At 37.9% G+C, this 21,998-nt stretch overlaps 1 protein-coding gene across 1 annotated transcript in view; it reads left to right on the top strand.

The window, feature by feature from the left end:
- NWD2 (NACHT and WD repeat domain containing 2) overlaps nucleotides 1-21,998 on the top strand; it is a 188,268-nt gene that overhangs the window by 96,975 nt on the left and 69,295 nt on the right. The window contains exon 3 of the mRNA XM_003801624.1: nucleotides 5,759-5,875. Coding sequence (XP_003801672.1) covers nucleotides 5,759-5,875 — 117 coding nt within the window. The remainder of the gene's footprint in view (nucleotides 1-5,758; nucleotides 5,876-21,998) is intronic.

The raw sequence follows: 21,998 nt of genomic DNA on the forward strand, positions 1-21,998 counted from the left end.
AGCTATCCTCTTACTGCAGCCTTCCCAGTGGCTGAAACTATAGGTGTCTGCCACAACACCTGGCTAGTTTTTTGGTTTTTAGTAGACATGGGGTCCTACTCTTGCTCAGGCTGGTCTCAAACTCCTGAGCTCAGACAATCCACCCGCCTCAGCCTCCCAGAGTGCTAGGATTTGGGGTGTGAACCACCGTGCCCAGCCTCACATGCAAGTTTTTATGTGGACATTTTTTAACTTCTCTTGAGTAGAATTGCTGGGTCATGTGGTAACTCTGTTTAACCATTTATGAAACTATCAGACTATTTCCAGCATGACTGAACCATTTTATATTCCCATTAGCAATGCATGAGGGTTCCAATTTCTCCACATTCTTGTCATCACTTATTATTATCAGTGGTTTTTATTATAGCTACCCTATAAAATGTTATTTTACAGTGTTTTTTATTGTAGCTGTTTTGATATAGTTTTGATTTTTACTCATTTTGAGTTTTACTCATTTCAGAAGCCAAAATATCACGTGATTCATTTGCCACTTAAGTGGTTTTTCTTAAATAATTTGATATTGTTGCAATATAGTTTTGATTTTTATTTCCCTGATAATATTGAGCACTTTCTCATATGTTTTCTGGAAATTTGTATATATTCTATGGAGAAATATCTACTCATCCCTTTTGCCTATTTTAAATTGACTTATGTATCCTTTTACTATCAAGTTATAGGAGTTCCATATATAGGCAAAAAAGTGTACAAATATGTGATTGTCAAATATTTCCTTCTATTCTGTGTTTACAGTTTTCATTGTCTTAATAGTGTCCATTAAAGCACATTTTTTTAAATTATGAAGAAGTCTAATTTATTTTTTCTTTGATCACTTACATTTTTAGTATGGTATCTAAGAAACTATTATCCAATCAGAGTCACAAAGATTTACTCTTATTTTCTCTTAAGCATTTTACAGTTTTAACTCTTGAATTTTTGTCCATGATCTATTTTAACTGTTTTATGTGGTGTGAGGTAGGGATTAAGTTTTCATTCTTTTGCATGTGAATATCGGGTTGTCCCAACACCATTTGTTGAAAAGGTTATACATTCTTCATTGTCTTGGCATCCTTGTTGAAAATCAGATGACCTTAAGTGTGAAGATTTATTTCTGTATTCTTATTTTATCCATTGATTGGTCTATCTGTTCCTATGCCAATACCACACTGTCTAAATTATTGTAGCTTTGTAGTAGGCATGAAATCTGGAAGTGTAAGTTCTCCAACTTTGTTCTTCTTTTACAAGATTGTTTTGTACATCTTAGGTCTCGAATTTCCATATAAATTTTAGAGTTACATTGTTGATTTCTACAAATAAGCCAGCTGGGAATTTTATAGTGATCACATTTAATCTGTAGGTTAATTTGGGAAATATTGCCATTTTAATAAGTCTCCTGATACATGTACTTGTACATGTCTTTCCACTTATTTAGATCTTCTTTAGTTAATCAATTTTTGTCATTTTCAGAGTATAAATTTTGTATTCCTTTTGTTACATTTAGTCCTAATACCTTTCTTCTTTTTGATGTTCTTCTTTTAAATGGAATTGTTTCTTTAATTTTATCATAGATTATTCATTGCTAGAGTATAGAAATACAGTGATTTTGTTTTGATTTGTATTTTGATCTTGTATCTTACAACCTTGCTCAGCTTACTGATTAGTTTGGGGGTTTGGTGGTTTCCTTAGGATCTTGATATATAAGATTACCTCATATAGATGCATTTTTTCCTTGACTCATTTCCCTGCCTGTACCCTGCAGTAGAGTGTTGAATAGAAGAGACAAGAGTGAACATCCTTTTCTTATTTCTAATCTTAAGAGGAAAGATTTTAGTCTTTCTCCATTAAGAATGATGTTACGTGTAGGCTTTTCATAAATCTCCTTTACCAGGTTGAGGAATTTTGTTTCTATTTCTAGTTTATTGAGTGTTTTTACCTCAGCATTAAAAAGGATTTAAAAAGTATTGAATTTTGTCAAAATATTTTTTCTGTCTATTGAGGTTATCAGGTGGTTTTTGTTTCTTATTCTATTAATATAGTATACTACATTAGTTGATTTTCCTGATGCCTAAGCAATCTTGCATTACGTATAAATCTGACTTGATTGTGTTGTATAGTTTTTACATATGCCCTGGATTAGGTTTTCTAGTATTTTGCTAAGGATATTTGCCTTATAATTCATAAGAAATACTGATCTAGTTTCCTTGAGTTATTTTTGCTTGGTTTTGCTGGCAGAGTCATACTGGCCTCATAAATAAGTTAGGAAGTATTCTCTTCTCTTCTAATTTTTGAAAAAGTTTATTAAGAGAATTGGCATTAATTCTTTTAAAATTGTTTGTTAGAAATAACCAATATAGTGTTGGTTTTACACTTAACCTCTTTATTTATTAAGCTTCATATTTTCTATTTTGTCTTGAGTCCATTTCACTAATTTGTGTCTCTAGGAACTTGTCCATTTCTTCTAAGTTACCCAATTCATTGGCGCACAGTTGTTCGTAATATATACTCTTAAAATCATAATTTCCATACAGCTGATCATAACAGCCTTTTCTTCTCTCCTGATTTTTGTGACTTGAGTGTTCTCCTTTTATTTTTATTGTCAGTCCAGCTAAAGTTTTATTCATTTTTTTGATCTTTTGAAAGAACAAGTTTTTTTGTTTTATTGATTTTCTATTATTTTATTAATTTCCATTGTAATCTATTATTTCCTCCTTTCTGCTTAGTTTGGGCTTCTTTTTCTCCTTATGTTGTTGTAAGGTACAAAGTCATGTTACTAGTTTGAAATTTTTTCTTTTTTAGTATCTGTGTTTACAGCTATAATTTTCTTCTCAATACTGGTTACATTCCATACATTTAGTTACATTCCATAAATTTTGGTATGTCGTGTCTTTATTTTCATTTATCTCAAAACATCATTTTATTTCCCTTGTGATTACTTTTTTGACCCACTGATTATTTGGGAGTATGGTAGTTTTCACAAACTGGTGACTTTCTCAAATTTCTTTGTATTGGCTGGGCTCCCGTAGACCAGTGGTTAGGATGCCAGCCACATGCACCGGGACTGGTGGGTTTGAACCTGGCCCAGGCCTGCTAAACAAACAAATAAGAAAAAAAAAATATCCGGGCTTTGTGGCAGGTGCCTATAAGTCCCAGCTTCCAGGGAGGCTGAGGCAAGAGAATTGCTTTAGCCCAAGGGTTTGAGGTTGCTGTGAGTTGTGATGTCATGGCTCTCTCTACAGAGGGGGACAAAGTGAGACTCTGTCTCAATTAAAAAAAAAAAAGACAGAGTAATTTGTTGAGCGATAGAAAGATTATTCCTCCATAGCTCTATTCCTTTTTCCCCCTTTTTGTCACATTATTGTTAGATGTGTTACACACAAATCCAGCAGCATGCTGTTGATAATATAATTGCCTCATATAATTGTCTATCTTTTAAAGAAGACAAGAGAAAAGCAAATATATATTTATATAGCTTTTGTTATCTTAACTTTCATTTTTACTATTTCTTTTCATTTGTACTAAGTCAGACCTGCCCCAATTGCATCCAAACAATATCTGTCAAAAGAATGAAGAAGGGATTCTGTGTACAGTTTTAGATTACATGGCACAGCTAGGGTGCACCGTACACATCGCAGTGGATTTTTGTGTTTATTTGGACAATTGTTTTTGGTAGATGGCCAAAAATGTCTTGTTTTAATTGTTTCAACATATTATAACCATTTTCTGGCAACTAGTAGAAGATGCCCTTTTCTAAATCATACAAAAGTAGAATATGGTCCTTGGTGGTATCCCCACAAGGATCTGGAACTAAGAGGCCATGGGTGGTCTGGGCTCAACTCAATCTAAAGAGTACCAGCAAATAAGAGTAAATCGGATTCCAGTGAGTCTTCTTTACCATACAGTTGGCTTTAGGCATTTAGTTTTCCCAGAAAAATCTCTATATGGCCTCCTCCATCAACAAGCCAGATAGATGCCAGAGAAAAGAACCTGCCCTGATTCCAGCTCTCCCCTTGTGCCAGAAACATGGGTCCAAAAGGTGGCAGAGAGGACCTGAGTTCCTACCACACTTTGGTACTGAACTTGGTGTGCTGATCACACCTCCAGTGGAGCCCAGTGACTGCCAGGCTCTCTGAGACCTACATACCCCTCACCCTAGTATTGTGTGATTAAACTTTGTAAAGTAGATTAGAGAAAAGGGCCTCAAAATCGGTGCTGATCTTCCTATAACAATTTTCATAATTTTCATAAAATTTTAAATGGTCTCCTTACCCTCAGCGTGTGAGAACAAAAACCACCAGCTTTCCATAAGAAATTCTGCAAGTTAACAATGAATAATTCGGTATGATAAAACTAAGTTTTATAGAAAACTCGTAAAATAGGACGTGGAATATTTTTTAAAGAAGCTGTTATATATCTATCAGCCTTCTAAAAACTCAAACACAGATGAAAGACCTGGTACAAACACACTCAATTGGGGGGCCACAGCCAAAATCAAGAAGCAAGCAAAGTCTCCAGGATGTGCGTGGGCCGCTAGGGAGGACTGGCTCTCTGAGTTCATCTCCCTGAGTGCCAGCAAACAGCAAGTGAGGCAGGAGGTATCTCTTGTTTCTGCTTGTAAGAAACAAGGAAAGGAAAAGAAATCTTCAAAGCCGCAATTGGAAACATTTTTTTTATGCAGATAGCAGTTGAGTGAAGGAAATGAGCTCCGGCTGCTCTCCATAGCACTTTTCAAAGAGTGTACTTGGAAAAGTTGTTACAGATGCTCAGAATCTTCCCTAGGAATCTTTGAAGTAGGAATACAGAGGATTCTGTTACCCTCGCTTCTCAGTAAGGCATGCCTTTCATTGTTTCTCAATACCTGTTTTTCAGATATGTATATATTGATGAAAGTCAAATGGCTTACAGATAAAACAGACAGAAACAAGATCTGTTTCTCTGGGATAAAGCATAATAATAACAGGGTTCTTTGGTTTCTCTCTCTTTTTTTAATATAGATGTTTTACTTCAGATCAGTGTATGTGAATGCGCCTGATGGTTTTCCTTGCTCATGTTAAAACCTACAGTAACATTATACACTGTCATTTAACTGTCTCAAATAATGCAGTAACCTTATCTGAGCTGCTTTCCAACTTTTTTTTCTTATCATTTCAATGCAACAAAAGCTTGCACTCCAAAGCCTTTGGCATTTAGTATTTCGTTTTCTCTAGGCCCATGTCAACAGCATGATTAGAAAAAAAAAATAAGAAATGATAATGTTCCTTCCCACCCCATCATGGAATAAAAAAATGCCTCTTTACATGGATCCTAAAAATCATTTTCTGGGTCAGCCTCAGTAGCTCACACCTGTAATTCTTGCACTTTGGGAGTCTAAGGCAGGAGGATTGCTTAAGACCAGGGCAATACCAAGACACTGTCTCTACAAAAGATAAAATTAGCCAGCTGTGGTGGCATACACCTGTAGTCCCAGCTGCTCAGGAGGCTGAGATGTGAAGATTGCTTGAGCCCAGGAACTTAAGGCTGCAGTTAGTTATGATAATGCCAGTGCAATCCAGCTTGGATGGCAGATGAGACCCTGTGTCAGAAAATTATTTTTCCTCATAAAGGAAAACAAACTACCAAGAGAAAAGTTAAATCACATTAGCGTCACATCAGAAAAGAGCAAAGCCACAAGTGAATTTACTTTTCACTCCAGTGAGTTAATGCTGCCTCATCCGTTTGTTCCCAGGTCATTGACCTGTACTGGGGAGTTGATGAAGATGACTGGGACAGCCCGGAGCTCCAGAAGGCCCGCATGAAGCTGCTGGAGGATTGCTTGAAAACTTCTGCAGGTCCATGTTTTGTTGTGGGTATAAAAAAACTAATGCTTTATATTAAATTATACATGACTGTGAGAATTCTTGCTGATTTGTGGTTCTTAGGGGGATTTTAAAATGAGGGGGAAAGCCTTTCTTATATCTATTTAAAATTTCTAAGCTATCTCCTTGCCCTCAATGTGTGAGAGCAGAACTTCTCCAGCTTTCCATAAGAAGTGCTGCAAATTAACAGTGAATAATTTGAAATGGTAATCGAAGGGTGACTTGGTTTTGACAGTAATTTCTACAACACCTTGTGATTTAATAAGGATTACTGTCTCCACCCTACAATAATTATCCTCGTTTTTCTTATTCTGTTGTATAATGTATTCCATCATAGTATTTCTGTTCCTCAACATTAGAATTTCCTGCATTTTTAATACTGTGGCTGAAACATTGTGAAAGTCAACCAAATATATACTATGTCAAATCTGCCAGTTTGTGGCACTTTTTCACAGTGCCCTGTGACAAAGTTTGTGTCCGCAGTGCTTTTCAGCTAGAGGCTTATTATAAGCTACAAATCAACAGAGATTTTTCTAAATGAAACATTATTATTAGTTCATCATTATTTTCTAAAAAGTACCCACTCCTCTCTGTAAGCACAGGGGTAGTAAAATAAATAGGTCATTCTGTGGCAGGCAGGTGATTTTGCAAAAGCACTGCCTTAATTTAGCTTAAAAAAGACTTATCTTCAATGAAAACAGATCTCCCAATTGGTAGAGAAGTTGCCATTTTGAACACAAGATGTTCTGAGGCTGACAGATGAGTGTTAAAATTACTAGTAAGTGCTAGGAAGAAAATAACATATCACAGCATTAAAAGCGTGGCCCAATATCATGATAGAAAGGTTTTTAACCTTTATTATTCTGTATCGTACTCCGTATAGGATTAGGCAGACCTACACAGACAATATCAGAAATCTGACCCACTAATGATAAAGTTCTTCCCAAGGATAATAAAGGGCTCTATAATACAATATTTTTAGTATTTCATATATGGATAACTTATTTTATTAACCAGCTACTTACTGAGTGCTACTCTGAGCCAGGGCTGTTCGTAGTGATGGGGTATGACCCAAATGAAATTGTCATTTTGTGGACCAGTTTCTTTGAGTCAACCCTAGAATTGAACCAAGAAGATAAAATTCCTTGTCCTCGTGGAGTTTGCATCCTTATATGGGTGGAAGAAGGAAAGGGCAAGCAAGAAAACAAAGAAATAAATAAAATAAACAAGTTCGTTGGTGATAAGTGCTGTGGAGCACTTGCCCTGATATGGAAGGGAATAGGAGAGGGAATACCGATGAGGGGAGAGACTCTCTTTTCAATGGAGTATATTGGAGAAAGCCCCAGATGCCTTGGAGGGGAAATGGGAAGAGGATCAGGAAAGAACCAAGTGAATATTCTAGCTCAGAAAATTCCAGAAAAGGAGGTGGCATGTTCAGAGAACAGCCGGCAGGCCAGTGTATCTAGAGCAAGTATGAGTGGAGGGGAAGGATATCGGAGTGGGGCCCATCCCTTGGGCACCTGTTCTCTTAATTATTTTCAGGAGCTGGGTGCCTGTAGCTTAGTGGTTAGGGTGCTGGCCGCATGCTCCAGGTCTGGTGTGTTGGAACACAGCCTGGGCCTGCCAAACAAAAAAAATAGCCAGGCGTTGTGGCAGGCACCTTCATCCCAGCTACTAGGGAGGGTGAGGCAAGAGAATCACTTGAGTCCAAGAATTTGAGGTTGCTGTGAGCTATGACACCAGGCACTGTATTGAGGGTGACAAAATAAAACTCTGTCTCAATAAAAAAGAGAGAGAGAGGAGAATATTGTTATAACTCAGCATAATTGGGAACCATGAATTTTGGAAAGATAATTTCATTAAGACAACATTATCATCTTGAAGTAGACTGTAAACATAGATTTCACTTGTACTTTGAGTGATGGGAAAAGCCACGGAAGTGTTTTGAGCAGAGGGGTGAAGTGATTCAACATATATTTTAAGGACTACCTTGGCTGCTGGGTGCAGGGATAGGGGACAGGGCAGGCAGACGTTCTGAGAGCTCCTGCGATAAGCCAAATGAGACGAATATGGGTGTACGGTGGAGCTGGTGAATAAACATCTAAAAGCAGCGTCCTGCAGTCTGAACAAAGGAAAAGGGAGCAAGGCTGCAATTCACCCTAAATATCTAAACAGTGAGTGGAGGAAAGGAATTAAGATTTTTTCCCCTGGGTCCTCAAAAGAGAGAACTAGGAAGCAGATTTTAGCTCTGGGTGTAGAAGTTGGAGGATGAAGCTTGCTTTTAGGTTTTGGCATCCAATGCCCCTGGCTTCTAATTCTGACATTTCATAGCTATGAGGCAGTGGGGTGATTTACTTCACTATTGTAAGCCTCAGTTTCATTATCTGTAAAAAGGAGGTGATAATATTTATCTACCTTATAGGGTCTTTCTTCTGAAGATTCAATGAAATTACAGATTACTTTTATGGTATCTTGAATATAGTACCCCACAATAAGTGTTAGTTGTTTTTATTGTTTTGTTGCCATCATTATTATTATTTGTAACCATCAAATTATAATGAGTGCATCACCAACAAAACTATAATCAAAGCAAAGAACACAAACTCCTCCGGCAGCAGTGGTGCTGCCCAAGAGATTCCAATACTGGAAGACAGACCAGGCCAGATCCCATCACTGAGAAAGACAGCTTTGGGAAGGGTAAGGTGCTGTGGGTAAGCCCTGGGGCATCTCAGCTGCTGTGATCGCCCCAGCTCTATCCTAATCCAGCCTCCGAAATTCAGGAGTGAGAGAGACATTCTCCCACTTCTAAAACCCCTCTAGAGTGTCATAACTAAACTAACTGAAATTAGTCATGGTTGTCAAGTCCAGTAATGTGCTGGTAGGAGAATGAATAATTTACATGGGTTGCATAGGTTTTAAGAATTAAGGTTAACTAATAAAACAGCAGCAACATCTTTATTGAGCGTAAACAAATCATTTATTCCCCCCTTCTGTTCCCCTGTTACGTATTTAACCCGTGATGAAACCCTGCAGATAAAGCTGGGATTATTCACCCCAGTGATCCTAAATCACACCAGGCTTATCTCACTGTTTATAGGAAAAAAGTACCCCTCTTACAGCCTTTCCTGTTGTAACTATGGTAACATGTGTGTCTCAATTTTGAGCTCCAGTTTTCTTGCCCAATTCTGCCTTGTTTCTAAAAGTTTGATAACCCCTATGGGATGCAAAGCTTGCCACATCCTTTCCCCTAATGCCGAAGTCTTTGGTAAAAAAATTCACCATTGCCAAATTAAAAAAAAAAGAAGAAGAAGAAGAAGTTTTTACATCTTCAAAACCCTTCACAGATATTAGCCTTTATATCAGATACAAATAAATTCAGAACCAGACACGGCTCTCACTTTTAAATACCTAGGGAAGTGAGTCCCCCCAAAGGAACTTGAACTTAAATAGCATATGCACTTGGCTCTTTTCAACTTCATTTCCTAGAAGTTGTCATTTGCCTATGGCCTGTGGTCCTCCGGACATGCAGGCTGTGCTAATCCTGGACAGCTGTTTCACACACGTTTCTGGTCCCAACGAGAAGTGGGTACTGTAGGGAGGGAGCCTGGGTGTATGTGTGGTCCTTGTCTCAGAGGGTCAGCACAGGAGACCTCATCTCTACCAAGAACAGCATCTACGCCCATATGCGGAGGGAGGCAAATGCAGCTGGAAGAACCTCTCAACAAGTGCAAACCCTGGTGCAGACAGAAGCAGGTCTCTTATTGCATTGTGCTTTAATTATCATACCTATAGAAAGGGGGAAATAATGACAGGCAACTTAAAGCAAATGTTGAATCAGCTGCAAAGGTTTGTTGGTAACAAATGTAATGTTGTGTATATGAATCCATGTTAAATGATAAGGGCTCCACAACCAGTAGTTATTATTAAACTGGTGATTTCAGTTATTTCCAAATGAAAATAGAAAGTTTTCAGTTATATTGAGTATTTATGTGCTTTTGGAATTTTTTCTCTTTAAAAATGTTGGTGATAGTCTAAATGTAAATAGTAGGCCTGGAGTGATGACTCACGGCTATGATCCTACAACTCTGGGTGGTGGAGGAGAGTAGATTGCTTGAGCTCAGTAGTTTGAGACTAGCCTGAGTGACAACAGGACCTTGTCTCTACTAAAAAATAGAAAAATGAGCCAGATGTTGTGGCAGGTGCCTATAGTCCCAGCTATTCAGGAGGCTGAGGCAAGAGGATCACCTAAGCCCAAGAGCCTGAGGTTGCTGTGAGCTACGATGATGGCATAGCCCTCTACCCAGGGAGACAGAGTGGGACTCTGTCTCAAAAGAATAAATAAATAAACATGTGTGAAAGTTACAAGACCTGCAAAAAATCAACAAAATGTGACTAATTTTATAAGGAGGAATAAAGAATAGATGGAACAAATAGATGATAGCTTAAGCCCAACTATATTTTATTAAATGTAAGTAAGCTAAACCTTCCAGTTGAAATAGATTCAGCTAAATGCTGTTTACAGGAGTTCTCTTTTGAGGAGAGAACACAGATATGCTGAGAGCAAAATGAAGGATAATTGGCCAAAAGAAAGTTATACCAGGCTTGGCGCCTGTGGCTCAAGTGGCTAAGGGGCCAGCCACATACACCCTAAGGTGGCGGGTTTGAATCATCCAGGGCCCGCCAAACAACAATGACGGCTGCAACCAAACAATAGCTGGGCGTTGTGGCGAGCACCTGTGGTCCCAGCTACTTGGGAGGCGGAGGCAGGAGACTCGCTTGAGCCCAGGAGTTGGAGGTTGCTGTGAGCGTGATGCCATAGCACTCTACCCAGAGGGGATAGCTTGAGGCTCTGTCTCAAAAAAAAAAAAGAAAGTTATACCATTATGGAGAATAGTTTTATGTTAATATAAAGTAGGACATTTCATGATAATAACATGTTCAATTCAATAGGTAATATTCCTACATTTGTATGCACCTAATAAAATGGCTTCAAAATATATAAAGCATATACTGTGTATAAAGAAAAGCTCAACAAACTAAAAGGAGAAACTGACAAACCTACAGTCAGAATTGAAGAGTTTTACAAACATCTTTCAGCATCTAAAAGAATAAGCTAGAAATAAAAGGAGTACATAGAAGATTTGAATAACACGATTTAGTGGCACAGATCTAATTGACCCTTAGAGAGCTCTACATCTAATAACTACAGAATATATCTTTCTTTCAATTACGCATAGACTATTTGCTAAAGTATGATCTGTCCATATGATGCACAATAACATAAATCTCAACAAATTTCAAAAGGTTAAAATCAGATGAAATTTGTGCTCTGACCTCAGTAGAATTAAAAACTAAAAAACAACTACAAAATCTCCAAATACAATGTGAAAGCAAAACAACATAGTTCTGAAATAAACTATGGGTGAAAGTAGAAAAATCACAAGGTGAATTTAAAAATATTTTGAACAGCACTAAAAATAAAATATCAAAACTTACAGATGAGCTAAAGCAGTGCTTAGGGGAAAAAATAGAAGGAAATGCATAATTTTAAATATAAATTTAGAAGAGATTTGGAAATCAGTGATTTAAGTGTCCATCTGAAGAGGCTGGAAAAAGAAAACTAAATGCAAGGCGATTAGGAGGAAAAAAGCACATTCATCAGAACGTATCAGCTTTTAAAACACTTCCAAAAATTCTCAATACTATTTATTCCTCAAAGGATGGAAGGATGCAGGCTTTTAGAGCTGTAAGATTTTCTAGTAACTAAGTCGTTGAAAATCCTGACTTTTACCCGGGTAAAAATTGAAACCCAAAGAAGTGAAGGAAATCTTTATTTCCTGAGCCCTGAAATACACTCAGTCCTGCAGTGAGCACTTCTCACATATTATTTCTCGTACCAACTCATTTTTTCATCTCTATGAACACTAAAACTTCAGTGATTCTGTAATTGGCCCAACTAGTAAGAGATAAGAGCCATAATTCTAAGCCTCAATCATTGCAATGCCCACATTCTTCCTACCAGCAGACACTAAATGGTTTAATTAGATGTTATAATGGAGTGGGGAACTCAAGTCCCTTTCTCCCAGTCTGTTCTTCATCTAAAAATGTACAAGAATTGTACTATGATGTCTTATTCCAGTTTTCTTTGAGACATTCTTTCATGTAGTCAAATAAGTCAAATCAAATAACCACTGGGCTAGCGTGCAATTGACTTTTCCTTGGCAGGGGACAAAGCTATGTTGCCCAAGGCTTTATTAAGATTGGTCCAACCAACTGCTTCATGCTATAATAAACTTGGACTTTTTCATCTCATATCCCTGGATTAAGAAACTCCAAGCTGCCAAAAATCTGTGCTTGAAAATGCCATAAATGCAAATTGTAAAAACAATGAATATTTTTAAATTGTCTTCCCCAGTATCTTCTCACAATATAAGGTCCAGGTGACCTGTAACTCACCAACCTACAGTCTCAATGTGGTTCTAGCAATGTGAATTTCATGTTGTTGTCCAGTTGTCTATCATAGAGAAGACTGTACTAAGTTCTCTGAGCTAAGGGTAGATAACATACTTCCTCTGTCCTCTTAAACACTCACCTAAACAGAGAAATTTGTCTGTGTGTGTGTGTTCATGCAGGCACAGTTACACGTGACAGTGTAAAAAGTGGGATGACACATGTTAGGTAAGTGTTAGGGGTCCCAATGGAGATTTGTATGATCCCAATGGATCCCAGAACAATTGCTTGTTCTGATCCTGTGTGTCAGAAAAGACTTCCTGAGGAAGTGATATCTGCACTAAAGCTAGAAGGACTAAGATCTCTCCATTTCTAAATATGGGGCAGGGGAGGTGAGGGTCCCCTGATTGTCCAGAGACCAGCCGTTCCTGAGTGTAGGTGGAATAAATGGCTGGCGACAAGGCATACTGACATGAGAGGCCAGAAGTGTAGTTTGAGGGCCTAACTTACAAGCAAGTTTCCCCTTGAACTTGGCAGTGAGAATGACATTCTGTTCAGATTTGTAACTCTGGAGGCAGCGTGATCAGGAGGCTGGGAAGAGAGAACCAAGGACCCAGCTAATGCCATGATCCACAGCAGAGGGAAGTTGGTAAGTTGAGAAGTGGGCATAGATTAGAGACATTTCAGAGAGAGAGGTGGCAAGAGGTCAGTGAGTATCCAAGCATGGAGTGTGAGGGAGAAAGATGAGCCAAAGATGATTGTGCTTACCTGGGGCTCTTCCTTCCCTCCCACCATTGCAGATGGTTAAACATAAGAAACTCCTGTTATGGCTCGGCGCCTGTGGCTCAAGCGGCTAAGGCGCCAGCCACATACACCTAAGGTGGCGGGTTCGAATCCCCAGCCCGGCCTGCCAGGCAACAATGATGGCTGCAACCAAAAAATGGCCAGGCGTTGTGGCGGGCACCTGTAGTCCCAGCTACTTGGGAGGCTGAGGCAGGAGACTCGCTTGAGCCCAGGAGTTGGAGGTTGCTGTGAGCGTGATGCCATGGCACTCTACCCAGGGAGATAGCTTGAGGCTCTGTCTCAAAAAAAAAAAAAGAAACTCCTGTTATGGAGTCACCTACAATCCAGAGTTTGCAGAAGACAATTGCTTGCTGAAAATGAAATATCTCTTAATCACCAAGCATGCATAATACTCTTCATTTTTCATAATCTCTACAGGGTTTTTTAAAGACTTATTTTCTGTATTGAGCCCTATGAGAAGAGAGTGAAATCAGAAACCAGAAGTGATTAAGGAGAGGGGAAAGTTGAATCATAAAATCAGTGTGAACCATAAGTTCTATGAACACTCCTCATCTTGGTTTTTATGTTCCTTCTTGAAAACCTCAGAGAAGGAGTCATTTTCTAAATACATACCAAGGAAAATGCTGAAAGTAGGAGTCAAAACAGGTATTCCTCTCCCAGCTTGGAAATACACACAGACACGGCATGGCCTTGTGGGACTTCTCCGCTCCTGGCCCCTTTTATATTCTCAGATGTCCATAGCATCCCCTGAAGTACCAGTGGGTCCTTCTTCTTCTATCCTTCCTCTTCTCTTTTGGCATCTGTCTGACGTGCAGTTCTCACTGTTGGCCGTCGTTGCTCCTCACTCCTTTCCAGCTTTGTCATTACAAGTTGTGAAACCACCTGCCCAGCCAGTCTGCAGATTCAAACGGAATGTTTTCAGGCAACGTAAGTATTTCAGGATTTGTACTTATTTTTATCTTATTTGCACGTGATATATCAAATTATGGAAGAGGTCATAGTTGTAACTGTTTGATTTTGACTTGAGGAAAGACACTCTCGGCTTATTTCTACCTAACTCGGCATTTACACGTAGACTGTTGTATTAAACACGTATTGTTATTAGTGAGTATGCCAAGTCTCCAAACCTAGACTGAAGGTTCATGTTTCTGTACTCAAATATTTGTATACCACCAGCAATATTATACATAATTTAAAATGTATCCCTTGATGCAAATGGACTGACCATGTGTTTTTCCTTAATTATAAAATTATTTCCTTGCCCCCAAATGGGAGCAGGCTTGTAGATTTGTACCCAACCTTGGAAGAAGTAGCTGAGTAAGCATTTGGAAGAGGCTTTGCGTTATTTCCCTGTGAAAATGAATATTAATTAGTCTCCAGCTTGAATCAGTTATAAATATAGAGGTGACCCTGATTAACCAACAGCAGGGAAGTAATTGTATCTTAATTGCCTATAGCAATCTCAATGAAATACTAGACTCAACTTTTTTCAAAATGTAGCAGATGAGATATACTTTAGAAAGCTCTAGATTAGCCATTATATCTTCGTACTGAATTTCTTTAAGATGGGAAGAATGATAAGAACTAAAACATGATTATGAAATGTTCAGGCCAGCCTTAGTTTTGTGACTGTGGTCTGGAATAAACAAACGTACACATTGGATTTAGGTGGTACTTGTTTTTTAGTTTACCTGCCTTCAATGTGGTACCCTAGATAGTCTAAGCCATGTCTGAGATCTTGGTACCACCACACTTGGCCTACACACACACACACACACAAAACACTCTGGAGTAACCCAGAAGCTTAAATTTACCGAAGCAAATTATTTGTCTCCCCCAAATAATGTTTAATATTTTAATCAATAAGTACATAAATCTTCATTAATTGGAATAAGTTTTTTAACTTTCCCTTATTCAATGTCTAAAATAGACTGTGAAATAGTTTCTTTAACATAAAGTTCAGAAAACAGAAAGTTACTCCTATTAATTTCCATCATTGATATGAAAATGACTACTATTCTAATTAAATCTGTTGAAGTTTCTCATGAAATTATGAAGGCACAGGCTTCCCTTTTCTTGTATCATGTATAATCAATAATTATGGTTGAGATGAATCAGCTCACATTTATTTTGAAGGAACCAAGTGTCTCACCCAAATTCTCTTTTTCTTTTTTGTTATTACAAACCATTTGAGTGAACTTACTGTCTTCTGATTTTTTTATTCCCCCGGAGAAAATGTTATCTAATTTTCTATCTAATTTTTACCTGCAATGCAGAATAATTTTTTCCTAAAAGCTTTTCTAATGCAAATAAATGAATTTTATAGTGACAAACTTTTTGTATTTTAATAGTTACCTTCTAGAGTGAAGCAGAGCCGTAGTCATGATAACATTCATAAAGTGTGGGGAAAAAGACCCCGAGCCGTGGCTCACACCTGTAATCCTAACATTCTTGGGAGGCTAGGCTGGTGGATCTCCTGAGGTCACAGGTTCCAGACCAACCTGAGCCTGACGAGACCTTGAGACCTTGTCTCTAAAAATAGCCAGGCATTGTAGCAGGCACCTGTAGGTAGTCCCAGCTACATGGGAGGCTGAGGCAAGAGAATTGCTTGAGCCCCAGAGTTGGAGGTTGCTGTGAGCTGTGATGCCACAGCACTCTACCAAGGCAACTTAGTGAGACTCTGTCTCAAAAAATAAAATAAAATAAAATAAAGTGTGAAAAAAGGAGTACAGGTAAATTTTAAGGAAGTGAGAAGTCATTCCTGCTTCTTAAAATATAGTATATTCTAATAAGGCAGTGAGTATGGAATCTTTGAATCATTGTGAGATAAGACTAAATTTTGTCTGAATAACTACACATTTGAATAGTTTATTTGTATCTCATTTTACTTATAACCTTTATTATCTCTATCTCAACACTACATATAAACTATATTTTTGACTCTCATTGAATCATAAAAAGGGAATGTCTAGCTTCTTACATTTGGAGATTTAAGGATCTATATAAACATAAAATACATTAAGCACTCAGGCTATCTTCTGAGTACTTTATGTGGATTATTTCATTTACTATTCCCAGTGATTTATGAGGAAGTTACCGTTATAATCATTGCACAGATGATGTAACTGGGGAAAAAGAGTAATTACTTACACTGTTAGTAAGGGGTGACACATATAATAATAAGATACAAATCCAGGTAGCTTGGTGCTGGGGTTTATATATCAGCCCTTCTCTGCTTGTTGCTTTTCAGTTTGTCTCCTCTCAGCTTTTGTTAATTCCCACATGAATTAACGTGTTCTTGTCAACCCATAAGTTCATCTTAATCGACAGGTCTTAAATTCCCTTTGGAGCACAGACATCTGCTAGTAACTCACCATTTTAATATTTATCTCAGAAAAATTCAGGTTGAAGAATAGCATTCCTAATTTCCACCCTTCCCGCAGTTCCAATTCATGCTTTTCGTTCTTTCCCTTTGGTTTCAAAATCTAAGCACACCCACATATCAGTGTGCTTATGCAGCAGGAGAGGTCTGTTCATTTCTAGGAATGATTAGTTCATCTTTCTTTGTCTCCCATAAACCTATCATGCCTCTAATCCTTGGAGAGAAAGTGAATCAAAGGATACCATCTTATATTGTACATGCCCTCTGCCTGTCCTATGCACTGTCACCCCTCCCAGCTTCCTATTGAACTGTGAAGAGACAAGACGGAAAGAATTCACAGCACTAAAATCAACACTAAATCAAGGAGGAAATTCAACTAGAGTTAAATTGAGATTCACAAACTGTGCACAATAAATGATTTATCTGTCATTGTTTATGTACCACGCAATGTTCTGCATCTTAGGCACGGTAATTTGTGTAACCTCACAACAGCACTGATGAGGTGGTGCCGCTGTTCTCCCCATTTTATAAAGAAACAGACACTGAGCTGGGACTTCAAACCAGCAGACTGACTCTGAGGTTCTTGGTTATAGCCATTCTGTAAACATTTTCCCTGCCATTTGATATGAGATGCTGGGTTCCGACCTCACAACAACTCAGCCTTTGCCTGGGCATCCAGGCCAGTATTGGGAGGTGTGCAGGCAGCTCTTCCTGGCCGCCCATGCTCAGCTTTCTTGAAGGGTTGTCAAAGTAAACTCAGTATAAATTCAAGGGATGCAAATCACCATAAACAAGGAACACAATAAGATTTTAAACTTATCATAATATGGCGTGGATATTCCTAACAAACCAGTTGCTGGCTGAGGATTCTGAATGTTTACATACTCCATCATTAAAGACACTGAGAGAATTAGCAACAAGGGTAGGCAGAAGACCCAACTGAATCTGCTAAGTGTCTGCTAGATGCTGGTTTCTGAATTAGGCATCAATTTATCCTCCACTAACAGATGGGGAATAGGAGCTGACCACATCCAAATGGACAGGGATCAGGACAAAAGAACAAGCCAAACATCCTGTATATAACAAACATCAAGTGTGTATTAAACAAACAAACAAACAAATACCTTTGAGGCTCAGTGCCCTTAGCACAGTTGGTTACAGTGCTAGCCACATACACCGAGGGTGGTGAGTTCAAATCCAGCCCAGGCCAGCTAAACAACAATGACAACCGCAACAAAAAAAATAACCAGGCATTGTAATATTGTAATCCCAGCTACTTGGGAGACTGAGGCAAGAGAATCGGTTAAGCTGAAGAGTTTGAGGTTGCTGTTAGCTGTGATGCCACAGCACTCTACCCAGGGTGACATAGTGAGACTCTGCCTCAAAAAAAAAAAAAACTTTGAGAAACATTTTACATATTAAAAATGGTGAACTAAGAAGGTTATAGATCTAAGAATGATTTGCCACAGCGAACAAAAGACATCAGCAAACATGGTGGCATCTCACCATGGTGGCAGGAGAGGACTCCTTGGAGACTGAAACCAGGTGGAGACAAAAGAGCAACATGAAGAGATGGCGAATGACAGGGCTGGGTGGGTTGCAAGGAAGACAGAGAACAGAATTAACACAGTAAAAACTCAAGTCAATGACATGGAGAAAAAACATGAGATGGTTCCGTGGGTATGCAGAAAAGGTACAAAAAGAAAAAAATAAGGGAATAGAAGTTGATGAACAGAAATCCAGCAGGGAGGATAGGAAAATACTACAATCAGAAGCAATAATTGGAGAACAAAAACTAGACAAAAGCGTTTTACGAGCAATAAAAACAAGTCTCTGATGAATCTCACAAAAATCAGAGAAATGCACAGAAGCGAAATTAGGATGATAAGGGTTATTTAGCCACACATATAGAATAGAAATGATAAAAGCAGCCACACTAATACATAGCACCAACTAGGTGCCAGGTATCTAAGGGGAACATATACAAGATATTTTAAACATATCCCATGTAAGAAAACTTTAAGAATTGTGAGATAATACTATGTAAAATTCTATACTGAGAAAGTCTCTAAGCAAAATGATATGAATGCTTTTTAGATAAGTATTAATTACCAAAGTGGATTTTAAAAGTTTTGGATATACTGGTAATTGTAAAAGAAATGAAGTTCACCAGATATAAAACATGGATATATGAAACACCACATGTAAGTACATGATATGTTACAGCCAACTGATGTTTGACAAAGTATACAACAACGACCACTGCAGAAAAGAAAGCCTATTCATAAATGGTGCTGGGAGAATTGGGAAGCCACACGCAGAAGAGTGACATGGGACCCCTGTCTCTCACCACTTACAAAAGTTAACTCAAAATGAATTTTTAAAATATGTAAGTCATGAAACTGTAAGAATTTTAGAAAACAGTGTTGGAAAAACTCTTCTTGATAATGGCCTAAGCAAAGAATTTATGAAAAAGACCCCAGTGGCTATTGTGGAAACTATAAAAATAAATAAATGGGACTTCATGAAATTAAAAAGCTTCTTTACCGCTAGGAAAATAATCAACTGAGCAAGTAGACAACTTACAGAACAAGAGAAAGTATTCAGAACTGTATATCCAATGAAGGGTTGATAACCAGAATCTAAAGCAAATCCGCTAGGAAAGAAACAAACAACCCCATTTAAAAAATGGGGAAAGACATGGGCAGAAGCTTTTCAAAAAAGATAGAAAATGGCCAATAAACAGATGAAAAAATGCTCCACATCACTAATGATAAGGGAAATGCAAGTTAAAGCCACAATGAAATACCACCTTATCCCGTCAAAATGGCCATTATTAAAAAGTGAAAAACAGTAGATGCTGATGCGGATACAGTGAGAAAGGAACTCTTACACACTGCTGGTGGGCTGCAAATCAGTACACCCCTTATGAAAAACAGTATGGAGATTCCTCAAAGACCTGAACACAGACCTACCATTAGATTCAGCGATCCCTCTCTTGGGAATCTACCCACAGAAAAAAAAGTCATTTTGTCAAAAAGACACCTGCACTTGAATGTTTATTGAAGCACAATTGCAAAGATATGGAATCAACTCAGGTGTCCATTAAGAGTGAACTAAGTAATGTGGTATATGTATACCATGAAGTACTGCTCAGTCACAGTGAAGTGTGAATTAATGTCTTTTGCAGCAATTTAGAAGGAACTATAGACCATCAACCTAAGCAAAGTATCTTAAGAAGAGAAAAGCACACACTTCATGTACTCTCTAATAAATGTCAACTAACCACTGGACACACAAGTGCCCAGAGGGAAGCAGAAGTCATTGGGAATTAAGCAGGGAAGAGAAGGGGAGGGGCAAAAACCCAACCCAAAGTGCACACCATTTGGGTGATGGACACCCTTACCACCCTGACTCAATCCATGAATCAAAAACAGTTGTGCCCTCTTAACATTTTGAAATAAAAAAAGGAAACAATGTTCATCGTAATATAACTTCCACAAATTAGCTTCCTTTTGCTGCCAAAAAGTAGGCAAAGTGGTTTTGCCTGTGGAGTCTAAGTTTCCAAAGAACATATTCCCATGCCAAATAAATTGTTCATTGTGAAGACAAGCAAAGGTAGAAAAGCCATTCTGTTCATTTTTTAAGCTGGTATAACCCTGACTTCCAAAGCTGATATAACCAATGTTGTGATTACTATAGGCATACCTATTAAACAATTAATGTTTATTGAAAAAAATGGAAGTCTCAGGTGATTATAAAAGATACATGAAAATCACCCACAGTCTCACAGACCCACAGTCTCACCGCGATTAAGACTTCAGCTAATACTTCAACCAATATTTTAAATATGTTCCAGGCCCTAGGCTAAATGTGTCTCTGTAGGTTTTATTTAATTCTGTTAAGGATCTGCTGCCAGAGGTATTATCCTTGGAATTCCCTTTTCCTGCCAAGAAGAGTGATGTGTAGATAGATTAAGTAACTTGCCCAAAGTTGCCAAGCAAGCAGTGACATAGATGGGGTCTAATACCCCAAAATTCATTCCCTTAAGCCATTATACCATATGATCTCTTTAGAGACCTTTCCCCCAGTATTTTATCATAGCATTTTTCAGTGATATGTGAATATACTCTGAAGCCATGATTTTAATCATTGTATGATATTCTAGTAAATGGATGAACTGTTGTGTATTGAAATATTCCTTTATTTTTATATGCAGGTCATTACTGATTATTTCAAATATTAATGCATTTAACAATTTCATATAGATCAAACTGTTTAACTTTTGCTTTGAGGATAAACTCCAAGATGCAGAATTATTAGGTCGTTATGAATACTTGCTGTCCATCTTCATTTTCTACTGGTTTTCTGGGAAGATTTTGCATTCCTGCCCAGAAAAAAACAAGAATGGCCATCTCATTGCAACCTCATCAGCTCTGCACGGCAGCAACATTTAAAATTTGATAGATAAAAAAATACGTATCATATTTATTTCACATCTTTGACTACCAATAATGTTTTAAAATATTTTATATGTTTAATAGCCATTATAGTTTTGTTTTGTGATTTACCTATTAATTCATGCCTCAGAGAAAGCAACATAGCTAATGATTAAGAACACAGTCATTTTTTTTTCAAAAGCTCTGGAGCAAGATTAACACTTTCAACTTTTGAGGTAGTGAAACATCACTATACTAGACATAGTTCTCAGATAAAGGTTGACAGGTAAAGGTATCTGGTTATTCCTAGACATCTGGGTTACCCCCGATGCCACAAACCTTAATCTCCTTGAACTTCAATGTCCTCATCTTTATTGATAACAATACTTTTTTATTGGTTCATTGTCACTATTAAGATAACATATGCAAAGTGTTTAGTACATAAACAGTGTTCAGATGGGGATGGTTTTTAAATATTGCTCCATGTTTTCTGGTCACTCACTTTTTACCTCTATTTAAACTTCTCTTAGAGTTTTGTATGTGCTCCTCATTCTCCTACAATAGATTTTACGTTCTCAGGAAGAATTTTTATCTTTGTCCTTTGTCCCAAGTACCTAGCATAAAGCCTGAGATGTGTTAGGAATATATATCTACTGTACTGTACTGTATGTAACAGTACCCAACTTCCAAGGGACATTTTGTGATATGAGAGGTCATGATTCCATCCAGCTAGGCTCTGAGACATTTTATGATTTTCCTATTGCAGAATTTTTAAAAATAGAGATACTCACATTTAAGTTCTCAAAGGGAGCTTTTAGAATTTTAACTGTTCGCTAACCACTGTCTTTAGGACAGATTTGATTTCAAGCCAGTGCCATACAGTCCAAGGACAGATAAGAGTGGTGACACCCCCCCAATTAAAGTCTGATTTGACAAGCAAAGAGGTAGAAACCACAGCGTGGACCTTGGTGAATGGAAAAGTGCCATCCACCCTTCTTTCTCTTACCATTGAAAGAAATTCAGTGTTTTCAAAAA

This window comes from Otolemur garnettii, unplaced genomic scaffold, assembly GCF_000181295.1.
Source record: "Otolemur garnettii isolate 467f Iridium unplaced genomic scaffold, OtoGar3 scaffold00214, whole genome shotgun sequence".
NCBI lineage: Eukaryota > Metazoa > Chordata > Mammalia > Primates > Galagidae > Otolemur > Otolemur garnettii.